At 53.1% G+C, this 26282-nt stretch overlaps 2 protein-coding genes and 1 non-coding gene across 8 annotated transcripts in view; 2 read left to right on the top strand and 1 right to left on the bottom strand.

Annotated features, from left to right (window-relative positions):
* The window catches only part of nop56 (NOP56 ribonucleoprotein homolog), a 44370-nt gene extending 40525 nt beyond the window's left edge, over positions 1-3845 (top strand). For 3 of the 5 annotated variants that reach the window (XM_070866411.1, XM_070866409.1, XM_070866410.1), the window contains 3 exons: positions 851-972; positions 1572-1724; positions 1812-3845. In XM_070866411.1, coding sequence (XP_070722512.1) covers positions 851-972; positions 1572-1724; positions 1812-2051 — 515 coding nt within the window. In that variant the 3' untranslated portion in view covers positions 2052-3845. The remainder of the gene's footprint in view (positions 1-850; positions 973-1571; positions 1725-1811) is intronic. The other 2 variants (XR_011588432.1, XR_011588435.1) reach the window with 2 other exon arrangements.
* Positions 1418-1487, top strand: LOC139252889 (small nucleolar RNA SNORD57). Its single transcript, XR_011591683.1, has one exon. It is a non-coding gene; the product is annotated as a small nucleolar RNA SNORD57 (small nucleolar RNA).
* Positions 3846-12376: 8531 nt separating the features above from the next.
* LOC139229147 (isocitrate dehydrogenase [NAD] subunit beta, mitochondrial-like) overlaps positions 12377-26282 on the bottom strand; it is a 146339-nt gene continuing 132433 nt past the window's right edge. The window contains exons 4-7 of one of the 2 annotated variants that reach the window (XM_070860818.1): positions 15593-15687; positions 15252-15312; positions 13362-13453; positions 12377-13291 (exon numbers count right to left, since the gene is read on the bottom strand). In XM_070860818.1, the coding sequence (XP_070716919.1) occupies positions 13364-13453; positions 15252-15312; positions 15593-15687 (246 nt within the window). In that variant the 3' untranslated portion in view covers positions 12377-13291; positions 13362-13363. Of the gene's footprint in view, positions 13454-15251; positions 15313-15592; positions 15688-26282 lie in introns of both variants that reach the window. The other variant, XM_070860812.1, reaches the window with a different exon arrangement.

Below are 26282 nucleotides of genomic sequence, written 5' to 3'. Positions count from 1 at the left end.
TGCTCTCCGGGGTTCAGTGGGGGTGCTGCTCCCTGGGGTTTGGCGGTTCAGTGGGGGTGCTGCTCTCTGGGGTTTGGGGGTTCAGGGGGTGCTGCTCTCTGGGGTTTGGGGGTTCAGTGGGGGTGCTGCTCCCTGGGGTTTGGCGGTTCAGTGGGGGTGCTGCTCCCTGGGGTTTGGGGATTCAGTGGGGGTGCTGCTCCCTGGGGTTTGGGGGTTCAGTGGGGGTGCTGCTCTCTGGGGTTTGGGGATTCAGTGGGGGTGCTGCTCTCTGGGGTTTGGGGATTCAGTGGGGGTGCTGCTCCCTGGGGTTTGGGGATTCAGTGGGGGTGCTGCTCCCTGGGGTTTGGGGATTCAGTGGGGGTGCTGCTCCCTGGGGTTTGGCGGTTCAGTGGGGGTGCTGCTCCCTGGGGTGTGGGGGTTCAGTGGGGGTGCTGCTCCCTGGGGTTTGGGGGTGCTCCTCCCTGGGGTTCAGTGGGGGTGCTGCTCCGAGGTTCTGGGGTTCAGTGGGGGTGCTGCTCCCCGGGGTTTGGGGGTTCAGTGGGGGTGCTCCTCCCTGGGGTTTGGGGGTGCTCCTCCCTGGGGTTTGGGGGTGCTGCTCCCTGAGGTTTTGGGGTTCAGTGGGGGTGCTGCTCCCCGGGGTTTGGGGGTTCAGTGGGGGTGCTCCTCCCTGGGGTTTGGGGGTGCTGCTCCCCGGGGTTTGGGGGTTCAGTGGGGGTGCTGCTCCCTGGGGTTTGGGGGTGAGTGGGGAGTTTTCTGGGGTACTGTGACCATTGTGTGCTGAGCAGGTGGATCTGTTTCCAGTTTGCCAATCACCCATCAGACCCTCACCCCTCCCAATTGTCCCTTCCAGAGATACCCACCAGTGTGTTCGGGGACAAACTGCGAGACCAGGTTGAAGAGAGGCTGGCGTTCTATGAGACTGGCGAGGCCCCTCGGAAAAACATCGATGTGATGAAGGAGGCTGCCACTGAGGTGGGTGTCGGGAGCGGGCGTTGTCTCACTAACACCAGGGCTGCAGTTCCCAGCTGCCTCGCCACCTCCTTAAAACCTACTTTGACCGAGCTTTTGTTCGTCTGCTTTAATATCTCCTCCAGTGACTCGGTGTGAAATTTAGATTCCTTGGGATGTTATACTGGATAATGGAAGCTGTGGGACTGAAGTCACAGGCTGGGCAGGACCAGCAGCTTTCCATTCTTTCCAGGACATTAGTGAACCAGTTGGGTTTTTAACCACAATCCAGCAGCTTTGTGGACACAAGCTTTTTTATTTCAGATTTATTTAATTTACTGAATTCAAATTCTCAAACTGCTGTGGTGGGATTTGAACTGGTGTTCTCTGGGTTATTAATGCAGGACTCTGGAATACTCGAGACACTGGCATTGTACTCTATGGCACTTGTGGGCTGGGCAGGACCTGTTGGAGATGATGCGAACCTGTGATCTGACGAGATATAGTGGAGGGAAAAACTGATTTAATGAGGCTGATCCAGCCTGGTCCTGAGTGGGGGGGGGGGTCTCCCTGAGTAATGTGGTGAGGCTCGAACTGACCTTTCTTTCTGTTCTGTTCCCCAGGCGGCTGAAGTGACAGCAGAATTGAAGAGAAAAATGGAAAAGAAAGAGAAGAGGAGGAAGAAGAGGGAGAAGCGAAAGCTGGAGGCCCTGGCTGCTGAGGAGGGGGCAGAGGTCGAGGAGCCTGCGGAGAAAAGAGCCAAAACTGCGAGTGAGGTGAGGGGGGCGGGGGCAAGCGAGCGAGTATCTGGGCGGACGGTCTCTGGATAGCTCCCACACTCACAGCAGCTCTTGTTTCTGTAGGAGAACGGAGATGTAGGGGTGGTGCTGGTGAAGAAGAAAAAAAAGGAGGAACAAGTGACAGTGGACGATGTGTCAAATGGAGTCCCGGAAACACTTGTTCCGAAAAAGAGGAAGCAGCGGCTTGTGATCAAAGAGCCCGAGACCCCCGTAACGGACAAGCCTGAGACCCCCGTAACGGACAAGCCCGAGACCCCCGTAACGGACAAGAAAAAGAAAAAGAAGAAAAGTAAATCTGACTAGGAGAGGCCTGCACTGCGTGAGAGTGGACTGCCCCTCTCCACCAATCGCAGGCTAGACTACGCTCATTTTTATATAAATGGTTTATTTTGTTTGGTCTGGAGTTGAGTTTCCTCTTGTCTTGAGGGTCTCTCACACCTGGGGTCCCAGTGCTGTGGGAGGTCTCACACCTGGGGTCTCCGTGCTGTGGGAGGTGCCTCTCTCCCGGGGTCCCAGTGCTGTGGGAGGTCTCACACCTGGGGTCCCAGTGCTGTGGGAGGTCTCACACCTGGGGTCCCAGTGCTGTGGGAGGTCTCACACCTGGGGTCCTCGTGCTGGGGGAGGTATCTCTCCCCCGGGGTCCCCGTGCTGGGGGAGGTATCTCTCCCCCGGGGTCCCAGTGCTGTGGGAGATCTCTCTCCCGGGGTCCCAGTGCTGTGGGAGGTGTCTCTCTCCCGGGGTCCCCGTGCTGTGGGAGGTCTCACACCTGGGTCCCCGTGCTGTGGGAGGTGTCTCTCTCCCGGGGTCCCAGTGCTGTGGGAGGTCTCACACCTGGGGTCCCAGTGCTGTGGGAGGTCTCACACCTGGGGTCCCAGTGCTGTGGGAGGTGTCTCTCTCCCGGGGTCTCCGTGCTGTGGGAGGTCTCACACCTGGGTCCCCGTGCTGTGGGAGGTGTCTCTCTCCCGGGGTCCCAGTGCTGTGGGAGATCTCACACCTGGGGTCCCAGTGCTGTGGGAGGTGTCTCTCTCCCGGGGTCCCCGTGCTGTGGGAGGTCTCACACCTGGGTCCCCGTGCTGTGGGAGGTGTCTCTCTCCCGGGGTCCCAGTGCTGTGGGAGGTCTCACACCTGGGGTCCCAGTGCTATGGGAGGTCTCACACCTGGGGTCCCAGTGCTGTGGGAGGTGTCTCTCTCCCGGGGTCTCCGTGCTGTGGGAGGTCTCACACCTGGGTCCCCGTGCTGTGGGAGGTGTCTCTCCCCCGGGGTCCCAGTGCTGTGGGAGGTCTCACACCTGGGGTCCCAGTGCTGTGGGAGGTCTCACACCTGGGGTCCCAGTGCTGTGGGAGGTCTCACACCTGGGGTCCCAGTGCTGTGGGAGGTGTCTCTCCCCCGGGGTCCCCGTGCTGGGGGAGGTATCTCCCCCGGGGTCCCCGTGCTGGGGGAGGTATCTCCCCCGGGGTCCCTGTGCTGGGGGAGGTATCTCCCCCGGGGTCCCCGTGCTGGGGGAGGTATCTCCCCCGGGGTCCCCGTGCTGGGGGAGGTATCTCCCCCGGGGTCCCCGTGCTGTGGGAGGTATCTCCCCGGGGTCCCCATGCTGTGGGAGGTATCTTCCCCCGGGGTCCCCATGCTGTGGGAGGTCTCTTTCCCGCCGTCCCCGTGCTGTGGGAGGTATCTTCCCCTGGGGTCCCCGTGCTGTGGGAGGTCTCTTTCCCGCTGTCCCCGTGCTGTGGGAGGTATCTCTCTCCTGGGGTCCCAGTGCTGGGGGTCTTGCACCTGTGATCCTGGGTGGGAAGTGCTTCCGGCTCAGTACCTGTGTTTGTGTCTGCCCTGTGCTGGTGCATGAGCTTACAGGAATGGTTTACTGCAGCTTTGCTGGGGCCTTGTGCTGTATCCGCAGTGACTGACCTAACGTGTCTAGTACAGTGCCTGCATTTAGCCGGTCCCTGCTAATCGATGAACCGACACTGGCCTGAAGTCCATGTCCTTTATTTGGCCTCTTGCTGTGCCTGGGGAGGGGGTTACAAAGCTGTGAAAATCAGTAACCCGTCCATCTTTGAGCTTGTAAATATGTACAGTCAATAAAATTCAATACCATACAAACTGGGCTTGTCAGTAATATTTGGTCTTGCACAGGAAGATGCAAGATTGGGATTGGACCTGGACACGCAGCCGATCCTAGTTAATGGCCCACACCACTAGCCAAGGTGCCCTCATCTGGTTACATTGAAGCATTATAAACAAGGTTGGTGAGCTGCAGGAGCAAATAGCCACATGGGAATATGTTGTGGTGATAATGGAGACTGAGCTGAAGAAAGGGCAGGATTGGGTATTAAATATTTGTGTTCAGGAAAGATTGGAGGTGGCATGGCAGTATTTAAGGAGAATGTTAGTGCTGGAGAGAGGATATCCTGGAGGGGACCGGGACAGAATCTATAGAAGTGTTCAGGAGAACTTTCTTGGTTGGATCAGTGTGTTTCTGGCCCAAGGAGGTGTCATCAGTAGGTGAGCATTTCGGGAGCAGTGACCACAGTATCGAAGTTTAGATTAGCTGTGGAAAAGCACGGGGCAATCTAGAGTAAAAAGACTTAATTGAAGGAAGGCAAATAGCAGCAGCATGGATCCGGATGGTCAGTGACAGGAAACGAGGAGTAGGGGTGAACGGTTGTTGGACTGGAGGAAGGTATACAGTGGTGGTCCCCAGGGGTCAGTACTGGGATCACTGCTTTTATATATAAATGACTTGTACATGGGTATACAGGGCACAATTTCAACATTTACAGATGACACACAACTTGGAAGTAGAGTGAACAATGAGGCGAGGGATAGACCAGGAAGACAGGCTGGTGAAATGGGTGGACATGTGGCAGATGAAATGTAATTCAGAAAAATGTGAAGTGGTGCATTTTGGTAGAATGAGGAGGAAATATAAACTAAATGGTGCAATCCTAAATTGGGGTGGGACAGAGACCCAGGGCAAATACATGGCAGATGAAGTATAATGTGGATAAATGTGAGGTTATCCACTTTGGTGGTTAAAAAACAGAGAGACAGACTATTATCTGAATGGTGACAGATTAGGAAAAGGGGAGGTGCAAAGAGACCTGGGTGTCATGGTACATCAGTCATTGAAGGTTGGCATGCAGGTACAGCAGGCGGTTAAGAAAGCAAATGGCATGTTGGCCTTCATAGTGAGGAGATTTGAGGTGTTACTACAGTTGTACAGGGCCTTGGTGAGGCCACACCTGGAGTATTGTGTACAGTTTTGGTCTCCTAACTTGAGGAAGGACATTCTTGCTATTGAGGGAGTGCAGCGAAGGTTCACCAGACTGATTCCTGGGATGACTGGACTAACATGAGAGACTGGATCAACTGGGCCTTTATAGGCAGTTTAGAAGGATGAGGGGATCTCATAGAAAGATATAAGATTCTGACTGGACAGGTTAGATGTGGGAAGAATGTTCCTGATGTTTTGGGAAGTCCAAAACCAGGGGACTAGTCTAAGGATAAGGGGTTGGCCATTTAGAACTGAGATGAAGAGAAACTTCTTCACTGAGTTGTTAACCTGTGGAATTCCCTGCCGCAGAGAGCTGTTGGTCCAGTGGCAAGGATTAACCAGGATGACGAGACCAGTTCCTGCACAGACCTCATGCTGCCCCTGGGCCCTGATCTCACCGCTGCTGCTATACCTACACGTGCTCCAACCGGGGAGCTGGATTTGGATGACATCAAACCCTGTCTCCCTCCTGCAGCATGTGTTGTTGGGTCTTGCAGTGACCATCTCCACGCTCTTTTTTTTTAAGGCCCCGGTGTTCCTCATGGGTCTTGGCAAGGACCAACAGCACCCTATCAGGCCATGCATTCCAAATCCAACCCATTCACTGCATAAAAAGGTCTTTACTTGTCACCTGAAATCTTTGCCCTCAAACTTTCAGCCATTGCAAAGTTTCTCTTTATTTACTCATGATTTTAAACACCTATCAAATCTCTCCGCCTCCTTTGCTGGAGGGAGAACCCCAGCTTTTCCAGTCGATTCACGTAACTAATCCCTCATCTTGGCAACCATCATTGTAAACCCCTCGTGTCCTTCCTAAAGTGCGGTGCCCACAATACTCCAGCTGAAGCCTGTCTCTATTCATAAAACCGAGGATCCCATGTGCTTTATTGATTGCCTTGTTAACCTGTCCTGCCACCTTCAGACGTGCACATATACCCCCAGGTGTCTGTCCCCTTTAAAATTGTACCATTTAGCTAGTATTGTCTCACTTTTCCTATTAAAATTTATCACCTCACTCTTCTATGAATTTTGTTATGTTCCCTCTTTTGGGGGGGCACGGCCCAGTCACATTTTTGCACGTGTGGTTTCTCCCATTTAAATCATTTGCAATATGGAGGGAGCACTGCAATGTCAGAGACATTAAACCAAGGCCCTGTCTGTCCCCTCAGGTGGCCAGTATTATCAACCTCGCAGGTTGGGGTCGCTCGCCTTCTGTGGCCCCGACCTGCTGCTGCCGTTTCCTCGCAGGTCGGGCCTGCCACGCTGCTCGGGTTGCTTTCCCTTCATAGCCCCAACCGACCTGCGGGGAAGCACCAGTGGCAGGTCGAGACCATGGAGGGCAAGTGGCCCCTGTACGGAGTGGCAGCATACCACTTCAGGGAGCAGGGCGACTGGAATGGACGTCACCAAGGTCCAGCTCGCTGATTGGAGCGGCGAGAGACTGTAGAGCGATGTGATCAGGGGTAGCATGGGCCAGCCCACACTACGATATGTGTGCACTAGGTCCGTGCACCAGAGCTGGTCTCCAGTCTTGGATTACCCTTGCCACTGGACCAAGATCCTATCTCTGTCAAGCCCGTGTGGTGGCTGGTGTGCAACGGTCACCCCACATTAAAAAAATCCACACAGACATCTTCCATCCCACTACATGTAGTTCAGGACCTGGAACATCGGGTCCTTTGAAACACCGGTGAACTCCCTTTTTTGGTGTGGAAACAAGTCATCCTCAATACGAGGGACCACCTAAGCAGCACTATGATCACTGTTCCCTCCTGACACTTGCTCCAACAATGCCTCCTCCCTCCTCGGGCTGCAAACATACTCATCAAGAAAGTTCTCCTGAACACACTTCAGAAATTCTTCCCTTTACAGTATTGCTATCCCAGACTATATTTGGATACTTGACATTCCCCATTATCACTTCTCTATAGTTCTTGCACCTCTCTGATTTGCTCCTGTATCCTCCCCACTAGTCGGTGGCCTATGGAATGCACTAAGTGCAATGGCACCTCTTCCTTCACTAACTAAATCGTGTCCTTCATCCTCTCCAACACTATAATATTCTCCTTAATACTGCCACTCCATCACCTATCTTTCCTGAACCCCTTACACACAGGAATACCCAATCCTGCCCTTTTTTGAGCCAGGTCTCTTACCACCACGGCATATTCCCATGTGGCTATTTGTGCCTGCAGCTCACCAACCTTATTTACCATGTTTTGTGCATTTGCGCACATGCACTGTGAATCTCTCCGACCTTGTATTCTCTTACTTTGACTCCACCTAGTGTCTTACTCTTGCTATCTGTCTCTAGATATTTTGAACACTAAGAGATCTGGGGATAGGGCATGAAAGTGGAGTTGATGTAGAAGTTCAGCCATGATCTTACTGAATGGTGGAGCAGGCTCCTGTTTAGTGTAAATAATCCCAGTTATAGGATGACACAGCACAGAAGGCCTGTAATTATTTTCCCAAGTACTTAGCCAATTCTCTTTTGAATGTTACTAAACCAACGTGCAGCACCCTTTTCAGGCGGTGTGATCCAGATCACAACAGCTCGCTATGTAACGTTTTCCTCCTGTTGCCTCTGGTTCATTTTCCCTTCTGCAAATGGAAAGTTTGGTTTTATTTAATGTATCAATCAAAATCATAATTTTGAACACCTATCAAATCACCTCTTAACATTCAATGCTCTAAGGAGAACCCCAGCATCTCCACATAAGTCTTGTCCCTTGTCCCTGGAACCATTCCAGTAAATCTCCTCTGCACCCTCTCCCAGCCCTCGATATCCTTCCTGAAGTGTGGTGCCCCGAATGGGCCACAATACTGCAGCCGAGGCCTAACCAGTGATGTCTAAAGGATTAGCATATTGTCCTTGCTTTTATACTCTCTTTTCTATTACGAAGATCAAATTTCTCATTAGTTTCCATCCGTGCCATCATCCTGGTGAATCTCGGCTGTGAGAGAAAATGCACAATGGAAGGACGTCCAATGCCCACTGACCGTATCTAACTACCAAATGGTTCCCTGCCACAGCAGCACGTCAAATTCTCCTTCAAACATGTTCTTCCCCAGTAACAGTATCCCTTTCACCCGAAGAGTGGATGTGGAAATGTTCCAGATACAAAACTGGAGAGAATTGTAAAGTAATTCATCCAGACCAGTGGAGATGAGGGAAGGGTTTCCGCTGCACTTACGCCAGAGAAACTAAACCCGTTCTCCCTCCACTCCCATCGTTTACTGCTCGAGAATTGGTTCTGAAAAGTTCAAGGAGTTTTGTCTGCATATTAAAACCCAACAGGGTTTTCGTGATTCTTTGTGCCTTTATTCACTCACATTTAACAGGTTAAGACAGCACAGATCGATGGCTCGGACTTGGCAGGGTTAGATGAAATGTTGGGCAGGGAGCTTGGTGCCCACGTTAGGGAAAGTGCAGTATCCTCCCGCAGTGCCCTGGGTCCTGCCCACGCTCAGCCGCTGAGGTTAGCGATCACAGCCGAGGTGGAGTATCCGCCCATGTCCGGAGTTCGAACCTGGGGAGGGAATAAACATCAGGGCAAGGAGACAGTGCTCAAGTCAGGCAGACAGGTGAGCATTTGTCTCTAGGTGTCTGGTGTGCTTTGTAAATATAATCTGTCTTAGGATAGTCCAAATCATCCGGTTTTATTGCCCCATGTCCTTGTATCTCTCATCTGTCTGCAGATCTCCCCTCGATCCTGTCTCCATTGTTTGGCCTGTAATTCAGAGAATTCTACCATTTCCCTTGCTCTTAACTCTCTCCATATGGATTCTATCTGAATGCAAATGCACCCTGGACATCATTACATTTCAGCAGTAAGAATCTTTACCAACACTCCACCCACCCCCATCTCTCCTGAAATGCTATAACCAGGATTATTCCCAGTCCTGTCCAAACACAATGCATGTCTCCATTGCAGAGACTGGTGTATCCCTCTATAGTTAATGGTTCCAACTCCAGTTTGGTTTTGAATGCTCTGCATTCACAGACACCACTCAATCCTGACTCATTGTTTCCTCATTTACTCTGTTTCTCTCTACCTCAGCTTGCTACAGATCTATTAATCCTGTGCTCCCTCTAGACCCAAACCACCCCCTCTAATAGTTTAAATCCCCCCCATTGGCCAGGACTTTGCCAGGCCAGGTCTCCCCTGGCCTTGGTCCGGTGCTGAATCTCCTTCCCTCCTGCAGACACATGAGAACAGCGATTACACTTCACAAGTACTTGATTGGCTGTCGGGTGGCCCATGGCTCTGCAAACACAAGGTGGGGTAGCATTGCTGGTTAAAGAGGAGATTAATGCAATAGTTCGGACGGACATTAGCTTGGATGATGTGGAATCTATATGGGTAGAGCTGCAGAATACCAAAAGGCAAAAACCGTTAGTGGGAGTTGTGTACAGACCTCCAAACAGTAGTAGTGATGTTGGGGAGGGCATCAAACAGGAAATTAGGGGTGCATGCAATAAAGGTGCAGCAGTTATCATGGGTGACTTTAATATGCACATAGATTGGGCTAACCAAACTGGAAGCAATATGGTGGAGGAGGATTTCCTGGAGTGCATAAGGGATGGTTTTCTAGACCAATATGTCGATGAACCAACTAGGGGGGAGGCCATCTTAGACTGGGTGTTGTGTAGTGAGATGATTAATTAGCAATCTTGTGCGCGGCCCCTTGGGGAAGAGTGACCATAATATGGTGGAATTCTGCATTAGGATGGAGAATGATAGTTAATTCAGAGACCATGGTCCAGAACTTAAAGAAGGGTAACTTTGAAGGTATGAGGCGTGAATTGGCTAGGATAGATTGGCGAATGATACTTTAGGGGTTGACTGTGGATGGGCAATGGCAGACATTTAGAGACCGCATGGATGAACTACAACAATTGTACATTCCTGTCTGGTGTAAAAATAAAAAAGGAAGGTGGCTCAACCGTGGCTATCAAGGGAAATCAGGGATAGTATTAAAGCCAAGGAAGTGGCATACAAATTGGCCAGAAATAGCAGCGAACCCGGGGACTGGGAGAAATTTAGAACTCAGCAGAGGAGGACAAAGGGTTTGATTAGGGCAGGGAAAATGGAGTACGACAGGAAGCTTGCAGGGAACATTAAGACGGATTGCAAAAGCTTCTATAGATATGTAAAGAGAAAAAGGTTAGTAAAGACAAACGTAGGTCCCCTGCAGTCAGAATCAGGGGAAGTCATAACGGGGAACAAAGAAATGGCAGACCACTTGACCAAGTACTTTGGTTCGGTATTCATTAATGAAGACACAAACAACCTTCCAGATATAAAAAGGGTCAGAGGTTCTAGTAAGGGGGAGGAACTGAGGGAAATCCTTATTAGATGGGAAATTGTGTTGGCGAAGTTGATGGGATTGAAGGCTGATAAATCCCCAGGGCCTGATGGACTGCATCCCAGAGTAATTAAGGAGGTGGCCTTGGAAATAGCGGATGCATTGGTGTTCATTTCCAACATTCCATAGACTCTGGATACAGACCTCCAAACAGTAGCAGTGATGTTGGGGAGGGCATCAAACAGGAAATTAGGGGTGCATGCAATAAAGGTGCATCAGTTATCATGGGTGACTTTAATATGCATATAGATTGGGCTAACCAAACTGGAAGCAATACGGTGGAGGAGGATTTCCTGGAGTGCTTAAGGGATGGTTTTCTAGACCAATATGTCGAGGAACCAACTAGGGGGGAGGCCATCTTAGACTGGGTGTTGTGTAATGAGAGAGGATTAATTAGCAATCTTGTTGTGCGAGGCCCCTTGGGGAAGAGTGACCATAATATGGTGGAATTCTACATGAGGATGGAGGGTAGCCAATGTAACCCCACTTTTTAAAAAAAGGAGGGAGAGAGAAAACAGGAAATTATGGTACAGCCTGACCTCAGTAGTGGGTAAAATGATATAATCAATTATTAAGGATGTCATAGCAACGCATTTGGAAAGAAGTGACATGATAGGTCCAAGTCAGCATGGATTTGTGAAAGGGAAATCATGCTTGACAAATCTTCTGGAATTTTTTGAGGATGTTTCCAGTAGAGTGGACAAGGGAGAACCAGTTGATGTGGTGTATTTGGACTTTCAGAAGGCTTTCGACAAGGTCCCAGACAAGAGATTAATGTGCAAAGTTAAAGCACATGGGATTGGGGGTAGTGTGCTGACATGGATTGAGAACTGGTTGTCAGACAGGAAGCAAAGAGTAGGAGTAAATGGGTACTTTTCAGAATGGCAGGCAGTGACTAGTGGGGTACCGCAAGGTTCTGTGCTGGGGCCCCAGCTGTTTACATTGTACATTAATGATTTAGACGAGGGGATTAAATGTAGTATCTCCAAATTTGCGGATGACACTAAGTTGGGTGGCAGTGTGAGCTGCGAGGAGGATGCTATGAGGCTGCAGAGCGACTTGGATAGGTTAGGTGAGTGGGCAAATGCATGGCAGATGAAGTATAATGTGGATAAATGTGAGGTTATCCACTTTGGTGGTAAAAACAGAGAGACAGACTATTATCTGAATGGTGACAGATTAGGAAAAGGGAAGGTGCAAAGAGACCTGGGTGTCATGGTACATCAGTCATTGAAGGTTGCCATGCAGGTACAGCAGGCGGTTAAGAAAGCAAATGGCATGTTGGCCTTCATAGCGAGGGGATTTGAGTACAGGGGCAGGGAGGTGTTGCTACAGTTGTACAGGGCCTTGGTGAGGCCACACCTGGAGTATTGTGTACAGTTTTGGTCTCCTAACCTGAGGAAGGACATTCTTGCTATTGAGGGAGTGCAGCGAAGATTCACCAGACTGATTCCCGGGATGGCGGGACTGACCTATCAAGAAAGACTCGATCAACTGGGCTTGTATTCACTGGAGTTCAGAAGAATGAGAGGGGGATCTTATAGAAATGTTTAAAATTCTGATGGGTTTAGACAGGTTAGATGCAGGAAGAATGTTCCCAATGTTGGGGAAGTCCAGAACCAGGGGTCACAGTCTAAGGATAAGGGGTAAGCCATTTAGGACTGAGATGAGGAGAAACTTCTTCACCCAGAGAGTGGTGAACCTGTGGAATTCTCTACCACAGAAAGTTGTTGAGGCCAATTCACTAAATATATTCAAAAAGGAGTTAGATGTAGTCCTTACTACTCGGGGGATCAAGGGGTATGGTGAGAAAGCAGGAATGGGGTACTGAAGTTGCATGATCAGCCATGAACTCATTGAATGGTGGTGCAGGCTCAAAGGGCCGAATGGCCTACTCCTGCACCTATTTTCTATGTCTTTCTCTACCTGGCACAGGAACGGTTTCGGAGATTACCCTGAGTGAAACAAAGTGATGGAGACATGATGGTGCCAAAGTGGTGGAATGTTTTATTTATTACTAACGGGACCATTGCAAGCGATTGAGTCGTCCACGATATAACAGACAGTCCGACGCTCCCGTTATTTCAGTGTCGGTGATTCAGACGTTAATAATCTTAGCAAGTCACCTCTGGTTCCTGTCACCTGATCAGTAAATGTCATTTGTTTACACCACGATTCTTGTTCATTCACGTTACTTTTCCACTCTGGGAAGAGGAATCTGAAAATCTTCAAAAATCAATCTCAATAAAAAGGGATGGTCTGTAAATCGGGAATAATGAAGAGTGGGAGCGAGGGAGGTGGTCATTGTCCATCATGTGACCTGTGCAGGCGATCCTGGATATTATGCTGTGTGACTCCTTCCTACACATTGCTCTCCCGACAATCCAATAAAGGGCACAGGGGGGGGGGGGGAAGGTTAAAGGTTAAATTACACAGAGGTCACTGGGAGAAATTTGAAGCACTGCCTCCGCTCCCCATTCCGATGTAGCCATGGGTGAACCTACTCTATAAACCCCACATGGCCGGGACCCAGAGATAGAAACTCAAACCCCACACGCTGGAGGGAGTGTCACCGGGGTTGGTAGGGGGGGTCGACAGAGGGAGTGTCACCGGGGTTGGTAGGGGGGGGTCGACAGAGGGAGTGTCACCGGGGTTGGTAGGGGGGGGTCGTCAGAGGGACTGTCACCGGGGTTGGTAGGGGGGGTCGTCAGAGGGAGTGTCACCGGGGTTGGTAGGGGGGGTCGTCAGAGGGAGTGTCACCGGGGTTGTTCGAGGGAGTTACTGGGGCCCAATGATTCCGTCAAGTCCAATCTCACACATAGAAGAGCAGCTTCTAATGGGAACCCAAGGACCCCCGACACGGACACGGACACGGACACGACTAACGGACACGGACACGACTAACGGACACGGACACGACTAACGGACACGGACACGACTAACGGACACGGACACGACTAACGGACACGGACTAGCGGAGGCATGGAGGGTGCAGGTTGTCGATGATGCTCCGGAGGAAATCACTGGTGGTGCAGTAACCGCCCATGTCGTGGGTTCGAACCTAATCCGGGCAGGAGAGGGGGGAAATAATCAAATGCAGAAAATTAAAGTAAACATCAAACAAATTGAAATCAAATTGTCAATGTGGATAAATTAACACAAAATTATTCCAAAATTCAGGAAAAATAAATTAAACGGTCTGCTTCACGCTCCAGCACAACACACAGGAATGTTCACTTAACACAAGGGTGGTCACACTCCTCCCAGTCCCTGACTTCAGCCCCACCCCCACCCCTCGCTCCTCCCTCCCCCCACCACCTCACAGTCCCCCTCCCTCCCATCTCACAACCCCCCCGGTCCCTCGCTCTACCCCTCCCCGTCTCTCGCTCTTCCCCCACCCCCCCTGTCCCTAGCTCTCCTCCCCCTCACCAGCCCTCGTTTCCCTCACCTCCCATCTCTCGCTCGCCCCCGCTCCCTCCCCTTCGCTCACTTGCCCCCCCACTTCCCTTTGCTCGATCGCCCCCTCCCCCCATCTCTCGATCGCCCCCTCCCCCCATCTCTCGATCACCCCCTCCCCCCATCTCTCGATCACTCCCTCCCCCCATCTCTCGATCGCCCCCTCCCCCCCATCTCTCTCTCACCCCCCTCCCCCCCCATCTCTCGCTCGCGCCCCTTCCCCCCCCATCTCTCGCTCGCGCCCCTTCCCCCCCCATCTCTCGCTCGCGCCCCTTCCCTCGCTCGCGCCCCTTCCCCCCCCATCTCTCTCTCACCCCCCTTCCCTCGCTCGTGCCCCTTCCCCCCCATCTCTCTCTCACCCCCCTCCCCCCCCCATCTCTCTCTCACCCCCCTTCCCCCCATCTCTCTCTCACCCCCCTTCCCCCCCATCTCTCGCTCGCGCCCCTTCCCCCCCCCATCTCTCTCTCACCCCCCTTCCCCCCCATCTCTCTCTCACCCCCCTTCCCCCCATCTCTCTCTCACCCCCCTTCCCCCCCATCTCTCGCTCGCGCCCCTTCCCCCCCCCATCTCTCTCTCACCCCCCTTCCCCCCCATCTCTCGCTCGCGCCCCTTCCCCCCCCCATCTCTCTCTCACCCCCCTTCCCCCCCATCTCTCGCTCGCGCCCCTTCCCCCCCATCTCTCTCTCACCCCCCTTCCCCCCCCATCTCTCTCTCACCCCCCTTCCCCCCCATCTCTCGCTCGCGCCCCTTCCCCCCCATCTCTCTCTCACCCCCCTTCCCCCCCATCTCTCGCTCGCGCCCCTTCCCCCCCCCATCTCTCGCTCGCGCCCCTTCCCCCCCATCTCTCTCTCACCCCCCTCCCCCCCCCATCTCTCTCTCACCCCCCTTCCCCCCATCTCTCTCTCACCCCCCTTCCCCCCCATCTCTCGCTCGCGCCCCTTCCCCCCCCATCTCTCTCTCACCCCCCTTCCCCCCATCTCTCTCTCACCCCCCTTCCCCCCCATCTCTCTCTCACCCCCCTTCCCCCCATCTCTCTCTCACCCCCCTTCCCCCCCATCTCTCGCTCGCGCCCCTTCCCCCCCCCATCTCTCTCTCACCCCCCTTCCCCCCCATCTCTCGCTCGCGCCCCTTCCCCCCCATCTCTCTCTCACCCCCCTTCCCCCCCATCTCTCGCTCGCGCCCCTTCCCCCCCATCTCTCGCTCGCGCCCCTTCCCCCCCATCTCTCACTCACCCCCCTCCCCGTCTCTCAACCCCCCCTCGCTCCCGTCCCCGTCTCTCACCCCTCCCCTCCCCTCGCTCCCTTCCCCCAGACACCCCCCTCCACACACACACGCTGCCACCCTCCCGATATCCCATTCCCAACCCCCCACAGACACTCGTCCGCTGTGAGCATCCCACTCACCTTGCCCAGTTTGATCACCTTCTTCACCGCCTCGGAGACCAGGGTGGAGTGATATTCCAGGCTGCAGCCAGAAACAAGAGTTTACAGCTTCGCATCGCGTTACATTTAAAGTCATTTTCAACAATTTAAAGTAACAAATACACCGAGTGACATTATCAGCATGAGCCAGTGTGTGGCAGGCAGAGGGAGGGAGGGAGGGAGGGAGAGAGAGAGAGAGAGAGCACATGCATCGGAGGAGCAGAGAGAGGGGAAAGGTCATGGGGAGGGTGGCAGGTGAAGTGGTCTCTGGTCTTTAACCTGAGATTGGAGAATGTGAAGGATGTTGCAGCATTGCTACTTACTTGAGGTGCTTCAGCATGTTGGCGGAGCTCAGTAACATGGCAGTGGGGTTGGCGATGTTCCTGCCCATTGCCTGGGAAAAGGGGTGTCGCGCTCCCTGAAATAAAACGGGAACAGTCAGTATCCAGGAGAGGGCAACAGTCTGACCCCGTGTCCCAAAGTGTGAAAGGTCAGTGTGTGTCACCGTATCCCAGAGTGTGAAAGGTCAGTGTGTGTCCCCGTGTACCAGAGTGTGAAAGGTCAGTGTGTGTCCCAGAGTGTGAAAGGTCAGTGTGTGACCCAGTGTCCCAGAGTGTGAAAGGTCAGTGTGTGACCTCGTGTCCCAAAGTGTGAAAGGTCAGTAGTGTGAAAGGTCAGTGTGTGACCCCGTGTCCCAGAGTGTGAAAGGTCAGTGTGTGACCCAGTGTGAAAGGTCAGTGTGTGACCCACTGTCCCAGAGTGTGAAAGGTCAGTGTGACCCCGTGTCCCAGAGTGTGAAAGGTCAGTGTGTGACCCCGTGTCCCAGAGTGTGAAAGGTCAGTGTGTGATCCACTGTCCCAGAGTGTGAAAGGTCAGTGTGTGACCTCGTGTCCCAGAGTGTGAAAGTTCAGTGTGTGACCCCGTGTCCCAGAGTGTGAAAGGTCAGTGTGTGACCCCGTGTCCCAGAGTGTGAAAGGTCAGTGTGTGACCCCGTGTCCCAGAGTGTGAAAGGTCACTGTGTGTCCCCGTGTCCCAGAGTGTGAAAGGTCAGTGTGTGACCCACTGTCCCAGAGTGTGAAAGGTCAGTGTGTGACCCACTGTTCCAGAGTGTGAAAGGTCAGTGTGCGTCCCCGTGTCCCAGAGTGTGAAAGGTCAGTGTGTGACCCACTGTCCCAGAGTGTGAAAGGTCAGTGTGTGACCCCATGTCCCAGAGTGTGAAAGGTCAGTGTGTGACCCACTGTTCCAGAGTGTGAAAGGTCAGTGTGTGACCCAGTGTCCCAGAGTGTGAAAGGTCAGTGTGTGTCCCCGAGTGTGAAAGGTCAGTATGTGACCCCGTGTCCCAGAGTGTGAAAGGTCAGTGTGTGACCCAGTGTCCCAGAGTGTGAAAGGTCAGTATGTGACCCCGTGTCCCAGAGTGTGAAAGGTCAGTGTGTGACCCACTGTCCCAGAGTGTGAAAGGTCAGTATGTGACCCCGTGTCCCAGAGTGTGAAAGGTCAGTGTGTGACCCACTGTCCCACAGTGTGAAAGGTCATTATGTGACCCATTGTCCCAGAGTGTGAAAGGTCAGTGTGTGACCCAGTGTCCCAGAGTGTGAAAGGTCAGTGTGTGACCCAGTGTCCCATAGTGTGAAAGGTCAGTATGTGACCCCATGTCCCAGAGTGTGAAAGGTCAGTGTGTGACCCAGTGTCCCAGAGTGTGAAAGGTCAATGTGTGACCCAGTATCCCAGAGTGTGAAAGGTCAGTGTGTGACCCCGTGTCCCAGAGTGTGAAAGGTCACTGTGTGACCCAGTATCCCAGTGTGAAAGGTCACTGTGTGATCCACTGTCCCAGAGTGTGAAAGGTCAGTGTGTGTCCCCGAGTGTGAAAGTCAGTATGTGACCCCGTGTCCCAGAGTGTGAAAGGTCAATGTGTGACCCCGTGTCCCAGAGTGTGAAAGGTCAGTGTGTGACCCAGTGTCCCAGAATGTGAAAGGTCAGTGTGTGACCCACTGTCCCAGAGTGTGAAAGATCAGTGTGTGTCCCCGTGTCCCAGAGTGTGAAAGGTCAGTGTGTGACCCACTGTCCCAGAGTGTGAAAGGTCAATGTGTGACCCCGTGTCCCAGAGTGTGAAAGGTCAGTATGTGACCCCATGTCCCAGAGTGTGAAAGGTCAGTGTGTGACCCAGTGTCCCAGAGTGTGAAAGGTCAATGTGTGACCCCGTGTCCCAGAGTGTGAAAGGTCAGTGTGTGACCCACTGTCCCACAGTGTGAAAGGTCATTGTGTGACCCATTGTCCCAGAGTGTGAAAGGTCAGTGTGTGACCCAGTGTCCCAGAGTGTGAAAGGTCAGTGTGTGACCCAGTGTGTGAAAGGTCAGTGTGTGTCCCAGAGTATGAAAGGTCAGTATGTGACCCCGTGTCCCAGAGTGTGAAAGGTCAGTGTGTGACCCCATGTCCCAGAGTGTGAAAGGTCAGTGTGTGACCCACTGTTCCAGAGTGTGACCCACTGTTCCAGAGTGTGAAAGGTCAGTGTGTGACCCAGTGTCCCAGAGTGTGAAAGGTTAGTGTGTGACCCAGTGTGTGAAAGGTCAGTGTGTGTCCCCGAGTGTAAAAGGTCAGTATGTGACCCCGTGTCCCAGAGTGTGAAAGGTCAGTGTGTGACCCAGTGTCCCAGAGTGTGAAAGGTCGGTGTGTGACCCACTGTCCCAGAGTGTGAAAGGTCAGTATGTGACCCCGTGTCCCAGAGTGTTAAAGGTCAGTGTGTGACCCCGTGTCCCAGAATGTGAAAGGTCAGTGTGTGACCCACTGTCCCACAGTGTGAAAGGTCATTGTGTGACCCATTGTCCCAGAGTGTGAAAGGTCAGTGTGTGACCCAGTGTCCCAGAGTGTGAAAGGTCAGTGTGTGACCCAGTGTCCCATAGTGTGAAAGGTCAGTATGTGACCCCATGTCCCAGAGTGTGAAAGGTCAGTGTGTGACCCAGTGTCCCAGTGTGTGAAAGGTCAGTGTGTGACCCAGTGTCCCAGAGTGTGAAAGGTCAGTGTGTGACCCCGTGTCCCAGAGTGTGAAAGGTCACTGTGTGACCCAGTATCCCAGTGTGAAAGGTCACTGTGTGATCCACTGTCCCAGAGTGTGAAAGGTCAGTGTGTGTCCCCGAGTGTGAAAGGTCAGTATGTGACCTCGTGTCCCAGAGTGTGAAAGGTCAGTGTGTGACCCCGTGTCCCAGAGTGTGAAAGGTCAGTGTGTGACCCACTGTCCCACAGTGTGAAAGGTCATTGTGTGACCCATTGTCCCAGAGTGTGAAAGGTCAGTGTGTGACCCAGTGTCCCAGAGTGTGAAAGGTCAGTGTGTGACCCAGTGTCCCAGAGTGTGAAAGGTCAGTATGTGACCCCGTGTCCCAGAGTGTGAAAGGTCAGTGTGTGACCCAGTGTCCCAGAATGTGAAAGGTCAGTGTGTGACCCACTGTCCCAGAGTGTGAAAGATCAGTGTGTGTCCCCGTGTCCCAGAGTGTGAAAGGTCAGTGTGTGACCCACTGTCCCAGAGTGTGAAAGGTCAGTGTGTGACCCCGTGTCCCAGAGTGTGAAAGGTCAGTGTGTGACCCCTTGTCCCAGAGTGTGAAATGTCAGTGTGTGACCCACTGTCCCAGAGTGTGAAAGGTCAGTGTGTGACCCAGTGTGTGAAAGGTCAGTGTGCGTCCCAGAGTATGAAAGGTCAGTGTGTGACCCCATGTCCCAGAGTGTGAAAGGTCAGTGTGTGACCCAGTGTCCCAGAGTGTGAAAGGTCAGTATGTGACCCCGTGTCCCAGAGTGTGAAAGGTCAGTGTGTGACCCCGTGTCCCAGAGTGTGAAAGGTCAGTGTGTGTGTCCGTGTCCCAGAGTGTGAAAGGTCAGTGTGTGTCCCCGTGTCCCAGAGTGTGAAAGGTCAGTGTGTGACCCACTGTCCCAGAGTGTGAAAGGTCATTGTGTGACCCATTGTCCCAGTGTGTGAAAGGTCAGTGTGTGACCCCGTGTCCCAGAGTGTAAAAGGTCAGTGTGTGACCCCGTGTCCCAGAGTGTGAAAGGTCACTGTGTGACCCAGTATCCCAGTGTGAAAGGTCACTGTGTGATCCACTGTCCCAGAGTGTGAAAGGTCAGTGTGTGTCCCCGAGTGTGAAAGGTCAGTGTGTGACCCAGTGTCCCAGAGTGTGAAAGGTCAGTGTGTGACCCACTGTCCCAGAGTGTGAAAGGTCAGTATGTGACCCCGTGTCCCAGAGTGTGAAAGGTCAGTGTGTGACCCCGTGTCCCAGAGTGTGAAAGGTCAGTGTGTGACCCAGTGTCCCATAGTGTGAAAGGTCAGTATGTGACCCCATGTCCCAGAGTGTGAAAGGTCAGTGTGTGACCCAGTGTCCCAGTGTGTGAAAGGTCAGTGTGTGACCCAGTGTCCCAGAGTGTGAAAGGTCAGTATGTGACCCCGTGTCCCAGAGTGTGAAAGGTCACTATGTGACCCAGTATCCCAGTGTGAAAGGTCACTGTGTGATCCACTGTCCCAGAGTGTGAAAGGTCAGTGTGTGTCCCCGAGTGTGAAAGGTCAGTATGTGACCTCGTGTCCCAGAGTGTGAAAGGTCAGTGTGTGACCCCGTGTCCCAGAGTGTGAAAGGTCAGTGTGTGACCCAGTGTCCCAGAATGTGAAAGGTCAGTGTGTGACCCACTGTCCCAGAGTGTGAAAGATCAGTGTGTGTCCCCGTGTCCCAGAGTGTGAAAGGTCAGTGTGTGACCCACTGTCCCAGAGTGTGAAAGGTCAGTGTGTGACCCACTGCCCCAGAGTGTGAAAGGTCAGTGTGTGACCCACTGTCCCAGAGTGTGAAAGGTCAGTGTGTGACCCCGTGTCCCAGAGTGTGAAAGGTCAGTGTGTGACCCAGTGTCCCAGAATGTGAACGGTCAGTGTGTGACCCACTGTCCCAGAGTGTGAAAGATCAGTGTGTGTCCCCGTGTCCCAGAGTGTGAAAGGTCAGTGTGTGACCCACTGTCCCAGAGTGTGAAAGGTCAGTGTGTGACCCACTGCCCCAGAGTGTGAAAGGTCAGTGTGTGACCCACTGTCCCAGAGTGTGAAAGGTCAGTGTGTGACCCCGTGTCCCAGAGTGTGAAAGGTCAGTGTGTGACCTCTTGTCCCAGAGTGTGAAAGGTCAGTGTGTGACCCAGTGTCCCAGAGTGTGAAAGGTCAGTGTGTGACCCACTGTCCCACAGTGTGAAAGGTCATTGTGTGACCCATTGTCCCAGAGTGTGAAAGGTCAGTGTGTGACCCAGTGTCCCAGAGTGTGAAAGGTCAGTGTGTGACCCAGTGTGTGAAAGGTCAGTGTGTGTCCCAGAGTATGAAAGGTCAGTATGTGACCCCGTGTCCCAGAGTGTGAAAGGTCAGTGTGTGACCCCATGTCCCAGAGTGTGAAAGGTCAGTATGTGACCGCGTGTCCCAGAGTGTGAAAGGTCAGTGTGTGACCCAGTGTCCCAGAGTGTGAAAGGTCAGTGTGTGACCCACTGTCCCACAGTGTGAAAGGTCATTGTGTGACCCATTGTCCCAGTGTGTGAAAGGTCAGTGTGTGTCCCCGTGTCCCAGAGTGTGAAAGGTCAGTGTGTGACCCACTGTCCCAGAGTGTGAAAGGTCAGTGTGTGACCCACTGTCCCAGAGTGTGAAAGGTCAGTGTGTGACCCACTGTCCCAGAGTGTGAAAGGTCAGTGTGTGTCCCCGTGTCCCAGAGTGTGAAATGTCAGTGTGTGACCCCGTGTCCCAGAGTGTGAAAGGTCACTGTGTGACCCAGTATCCCAGTGTGAAAGGTCACTGTGTGATCCACTGTCCCAGAGTGTGAAAGGTCAGTGTGTGTCCCCGAGTGTGAAAGGTCAGTATGTGACCCCGTGTCCCAGAGTGTGAAAGGTCAGTGTGTGACCCCGTGTCCCAGAGTGTGAAAGGTCAGTGTGTGACCCAGTGTCCCAGAATGTGAAAGGTCAGTGTGTGACCCACTGTCCCAGAGTGTGAAAGATCAGTGTGTGTCCCCGTGTCCCAGAGTGTGAAAGGTCAGTGTGTGACCCACTGTCCCAGAGTGTGAAAGGTCAGTGTGTGACCCACTGCCCCAGTGTGAAAGGTCAGTGTGTGACCCACTGTCCCAGAGTGTGAAAGGTCAGTGTGTGACCCCGTGTCCCAGAGTGTGAAAGGTCAGTGTGTGACCCCTTGTCCCAGAGTGTGAAAGGTCAGTGTGTGCCCCAGTGTCCCAGAGTGTGAAAGGTCAGTGTGTGACCCACTGTCCCACAGTGTGAAAGGTCATTGTGTGACCCATTGTCCCAGAGTGTGAAAGGTCAGTGTGTGACCCAGTGTCCCAGAGTGTGAAAGGTCAGTGTGTGTCCCAGAGTATGAAAGGTCAGTATGTGACCCACTGTTCCAGAGTGTGAAAGGTCAGTGTGTGACCCAGTGTCCCAGAGTGTGAAAGGTCAGTGTGTGACCCAGTGTGTGAAAGGTCAGTGTGTCCCCGAGTGTGAAAGGTCAGTATGTGACCCCGTGTCCCAGAGTGTGAAAGGTCAGTGTGTGACCCAGTGTCCCAGAGTGTGAAAGGTCAGTGTGTGACCCAGTGTCCCAGAGTGTGAAAGGTCAGTATGTGACCCCGTGTCCCAGAGTGTGAAAGGTCAGTGTGTGACCCCGTGTCCCAGAGTGTGAAAGGTCAGTGTGTGACCCACTGTCCCACAGTGTGAAAGGACATTGTGTGACCCATTGTCCCAGAGTGTGAAAGGTCAGTGTGTGACCCAGTGTCCCAGAGTGTGAAAGGTCAGTGTGTGACCCAGTGTCCCAGAGTGTGAAAGGTCAGTGTGTGACCCCGTGTCCCAGAGTGTGAAAGGTCAGTGTGATCCACTGTCCCAGAGTGTGAAAGGTCAGTATGTGACCCCGTGTCCCAGAGTGTGAAAGGTCAGTGTGTGACCCCGTGTCCCAGAGTGTGAAAGGTCAGTGTGTGACCCACTGTCCCAGAGTGTGAAAGGTCAGTGTGTGTCCCCGTGTCCCAGAGTGTGAAAGGTCAGTGTGTGACCCCGTGTCCCAGAGTGTGAAAGGTCAGTGTGTGACCCACTGTCCCAGAGTGTGTAAGGTCAGTGTGTGACCCACTGTCCCAGAGTGTGAAAGGTCAGTGTGTGTCCCCGAGTGTGAAAGGTCAGTATGTGACCCCGTGTCCCACAGTGTGAAAGGTCATTGTGTGACCCACTGTCCCAGAGTGTGAAAGGTCAGTGTGTGACCCAGTGTCCCAGAATGTGAAAGGTCAGTGTGTGACCCACTGTCCCAGAGTGTGAAAGATCAGTGTGTGTCCCCGTGTCCCAGAGTGTGAAAGGTCAGTGTGTGACCCACTGTCCCAGAGTTTGAAAGGTCAGTGTGTGACCCCGTGTCCCAGAGTGTGAAAGGTCAGTGTGTGACCCCGTGTCCCAGACTGTGAAAGGTCAGTGTGTGACCCAGTGTCCCAGAGTGTGAAAAGTCAGTGTGTAACCCACTGTCCCAGAGTGTGAAAGGTCAGTGTGTGTCCCAGAGTATGAAAGGTCAGTATGTGACCCCGTGTCCCGGAGTGTGAAAGGTCAGTGTGTGACCGCATGTCCCAGAGTGTGAAAGGTCAGTGTGTGACCCACTGTCCCAGAGTGTGAAAGGTCAGTGTGTGACCCCATGTCCCAGAGTGTGAAAGGTCAGTGTGTGACCCACTGTCCCAGAGTGTGAAAGGTCAGTGTGTGACCCAGTGTCCCAGAGTGTAAAAGGTCAGTGTGTCACCCCGTGTCCCAGAGTGTGAAAGGTCAGTGTGTGACCCACTGTCCCACAGTGTGAAAGGTCATTGTGTGACCCATTGTCCCAGAGTGTGAAAGGTCAGTGTGTGACCCAGTGTCCCAGAGTGTGAAAGGTCAGTGTGTGACCCAGTGTGTGAAAGGTCAGTGTGTGTCCCAGAGTATGAAAGGTCAGTATGTGACCCCGTGTCCCAGAGTGTGAAAGGTCAGTGTGTGACCCCATGTCCCAGAGTGTGAAAGGTCAGTATGTGACCGCGTGTCCCAGAGTGTGAAAGGTCAGTGTGTGACCCAGTGTCCCAGAGTGTGAAAGGTCAGTGTGTGACCCACTGTCCCACAGTGTGAAAGGTCATTGTGTGACCCATTGTCCCAGTGTCTGAAAGGTCAGTGTGTGTCCCCGTGTCCCAGAGTGTGAAAGGTCAGTGTGTGACCCACTGTCCCAGAGTGTGAAAGGTCAGTGTGTGACCCACTGTCCCAGAGTGTGAAAGGTCAGTGTGTGACCCACTGTCCCAGAGTGTGAAAGGTCAGTGTGTGTCCCCGTGTCCCAGAGTGTGAAAGGTCAGTGTGTGACCCCGTGTCCCAGAGTGTGAAAGGTCACTGTGTGACCCAGTATCCCAGTGTGAAAGGTCACTGTGTGATCCACTGTCCCAGAGTGTGAAAGGTCAGTGTGTGTCCCCGAGTGTGAAAGGTCAGTATGTGACCCCGTGTCCCAGAGTGTGAAAGGTCAGTGTGTGACCCCGTGTCCCAGAGTGTGAAAGGTCAGTGTGTGACCCAGTGTCCCAGAATGTGAAAGGTCAGTGTGTGACCCACTGTCCCAGAGTGTGAAAGATCAGTGTGTGTCCCCGTGTCCCAGAGTGTGAAAGGTCAGTGTGTGACCCACTGTCCCAGAGTGTGAAAGGTCAGTGTGTGACCCACTGCCCCAGTGTGAAAGGTCAGTGTGTGACCCACTGTCCCAGAGTGTGAAAGTTCAGTGTGTGACCCCGTGTCCCAGAGTGTGAAAGGTCAGTGTGTGACCCCTTGTCCCAGAGTGTGAAAGGTCAGTGTGTGCCCCAGTGTCCCAGAGTGTGAAAGGTCAATGTGTGACCCACTGTCCCACAGTGTGAAAGGTCATTGTGTGACCCATTGTCCCAGAGTGTGAAAGGTCAGTGTGTGACCCAGTGTCCCAGAGTGTGAAAGGTCAGTGTGTGACCCAGTGTGTGAAAGGTCAGTGTGTGTCCCAGAGTATGAAAGGTCAGTATGTGACCCACTGTTCCAGAGTGTGAAAGGTCAGTGTGTGACCCAGTGTCCCAGAGTGTGAAAGGTCAGTGTGTGACCCAGTGTCCCAGAGTGTGAAAGGTCAGTATGTGACCCCGTGTCCCAGAGTGTGAAAGGTCAGTGTGTGACCCCGTGTCCCAGAGTGTGAAAGGTCAGTGTGTGACCCACTGTCCCACAGTGTGAAAGGACATTGTGTGACCCATTGTCCCAGAGTGTGAAAGGTCAGTGTGTGACCCAGTGTCCCAGAGTGTGAAAGGTCAGTGTGTGACCCCGTGTCCCAGAGTGTGAAAGGTCAGTGTGATCCACTGTCCCAGAGTGTGAAAGGTCAGTATGTGACCCCGTGTCCCAGAGTGTGAAAGGTCAGTGTGTGACCCACTGCCCCAGTGTGAAAGGTCAGTGTGTGACCCACTGTCCCAGAGTGTGAAAGGTCAGTGTGTGACCCCGTGTCCCAGAGTGTGAAAGGTCAGTGTGTGACCCCTTGTCCCAGAGTGTGAAAGGTCAGTGTGTGCCCCAGTGTCCCAGAGTGTGAAAGGTCAGTGTGTGACCCACTGTCCCACAGTGTGAAAGGTCATTGTGTGACCCATTGTCCCAGAGTGTGAAAGGTCAGTGTGTGACCCAGTGTCCCAGAGTGTGAAAGGTCAGTGTGTGTCCCAGAGTATGAAAGGTCAGTATGTGAAAGACTGTTCCAGAGTGTGAAAGGTCAGTGTGTGACCCAGTGTCCCAGAGTGTGAAAGGTCAGTGTGTGACCCAGTGTGTGAAAGGTCAGTGTGTCCCCGAGTGTGAAAGGTCAGTATGTGACCCCGTGTCCCAGAGTGTGAAAGGTCAGTGTGTGACCCAGTGTCCCAGAGTGTGAAAGGTCAGTGTGTGACCCAGTGTCCCAGAGTGTGAAAGGTCAGTATGTGACCCCGTGTCCCAGAGTGTGAAAGGTCAGTGTGTGACCCCGTGTCCCAGAGTGTGAAAGGTCAGTGTGTGACCCCATGTCCCAGAGTGTGAAAGGTCAGTGTGTGACCCACTGTCCCAGAGTGTGAAAGGTCAGTGTGTGACCCAGTGTCCCAGAGTGTGAAAGGTCAGTGTGTCACCCCGTGTCCCAGAGTGTGAAAGGTCAGTGTGTGACCCACTGTCCCACAGTGTGAAAGGTCATTGTGTGACCCATTGTCCCAGAGTGTGAAAGGTCAGTGTGTGACCCAGTGTCCCAGAGTGTGAAAGGTCAGTGTGTGACCCAGTGTGTGAAAGGTCAGTGTGTGTCCCAGAGTATGAAAGGTCAGTATGTGACCCCGTGTCCCAGAGTGTGAAAGGTCAGTGTGTGACCCCATGTCCCAGAGTGTGAAAGGTCAGTATGTGACCGCGTGTCCCAGAGTGTGAAAGGTCAGTGTGTGACCCAGTGTCCCAGAGTGTGAAAGGTCAGTGTGTGACCCACTGTCCCACAGTGTGAAAGGTCATTGTGTGACCCATTGTCCCAGTGTGTGAAAGGTCAGTGTGTGTCCCCGTGTCCCAGAGTGTGAAAGGTCAGTGTGTGACCCACTGTCCCAGAGTGTGAAAGGTCAGTGTGTGACCCACTGTCCCAGAGTGTGAAAGGTCAGTGTGTGACCCACTGTCCCAGAGTGTGAAAGGTCAGTGTGTGTCCCCGTGTCCCAGAGTGTGAAAGGTCAGTGTGTGACCCCGTGTCCCAGAGTGTGAAAGGTCACTGTGTGACCCAGTATCCCAGTGTGAAAGGTCACTGTGTGATCCACTGTCCCAGAGTGTGAAAGGTCAGTGTGTGTCCCCGAGTGTGAAAGGTCAGTATGTGACCCCGTGTCCCAGAGTGTGAAAGGTCAGTGTGTGACCCCGTGTCCCAGAGTGTGAAAGGTCAGTGTGTGACCCAGTGTCCCAGAATGTGAAAGGTCAGTGTGTGACCCACTGTCCCAGAGTGTGAAAGATCAGTGTGTGTCCCCGTGTCCCAGAGTGTGAAAGGTCAGTGTGTGACCCACTGTCCCAGAGTGTGAAAGGTCAGTGTGTGACCCACTGCCCCAGTGTGAA

The sequence above is a fragment of the Pristiophorus japonicus genome, chromosome 2 (genome assembly GCF_044704955.1).
Source record: "Pristiophorus japonicus isolate sPriJap1 chromosome 2, sPriJap1.hap1, whole genome shotgun sequence".
In the NCBI taxonomy this organism is placed as follows: Eukaryota; Metazoa; Chordata; class Chondrichthyes; family Pristiophoridae; genus Pristiophorus; species Pristiophorus japonicus.
The sequence above is the reverse complement of the archived record's forward strand: the minus strand, read 5'-3'. Positions and strand labels throughout refer to the sequence as shown.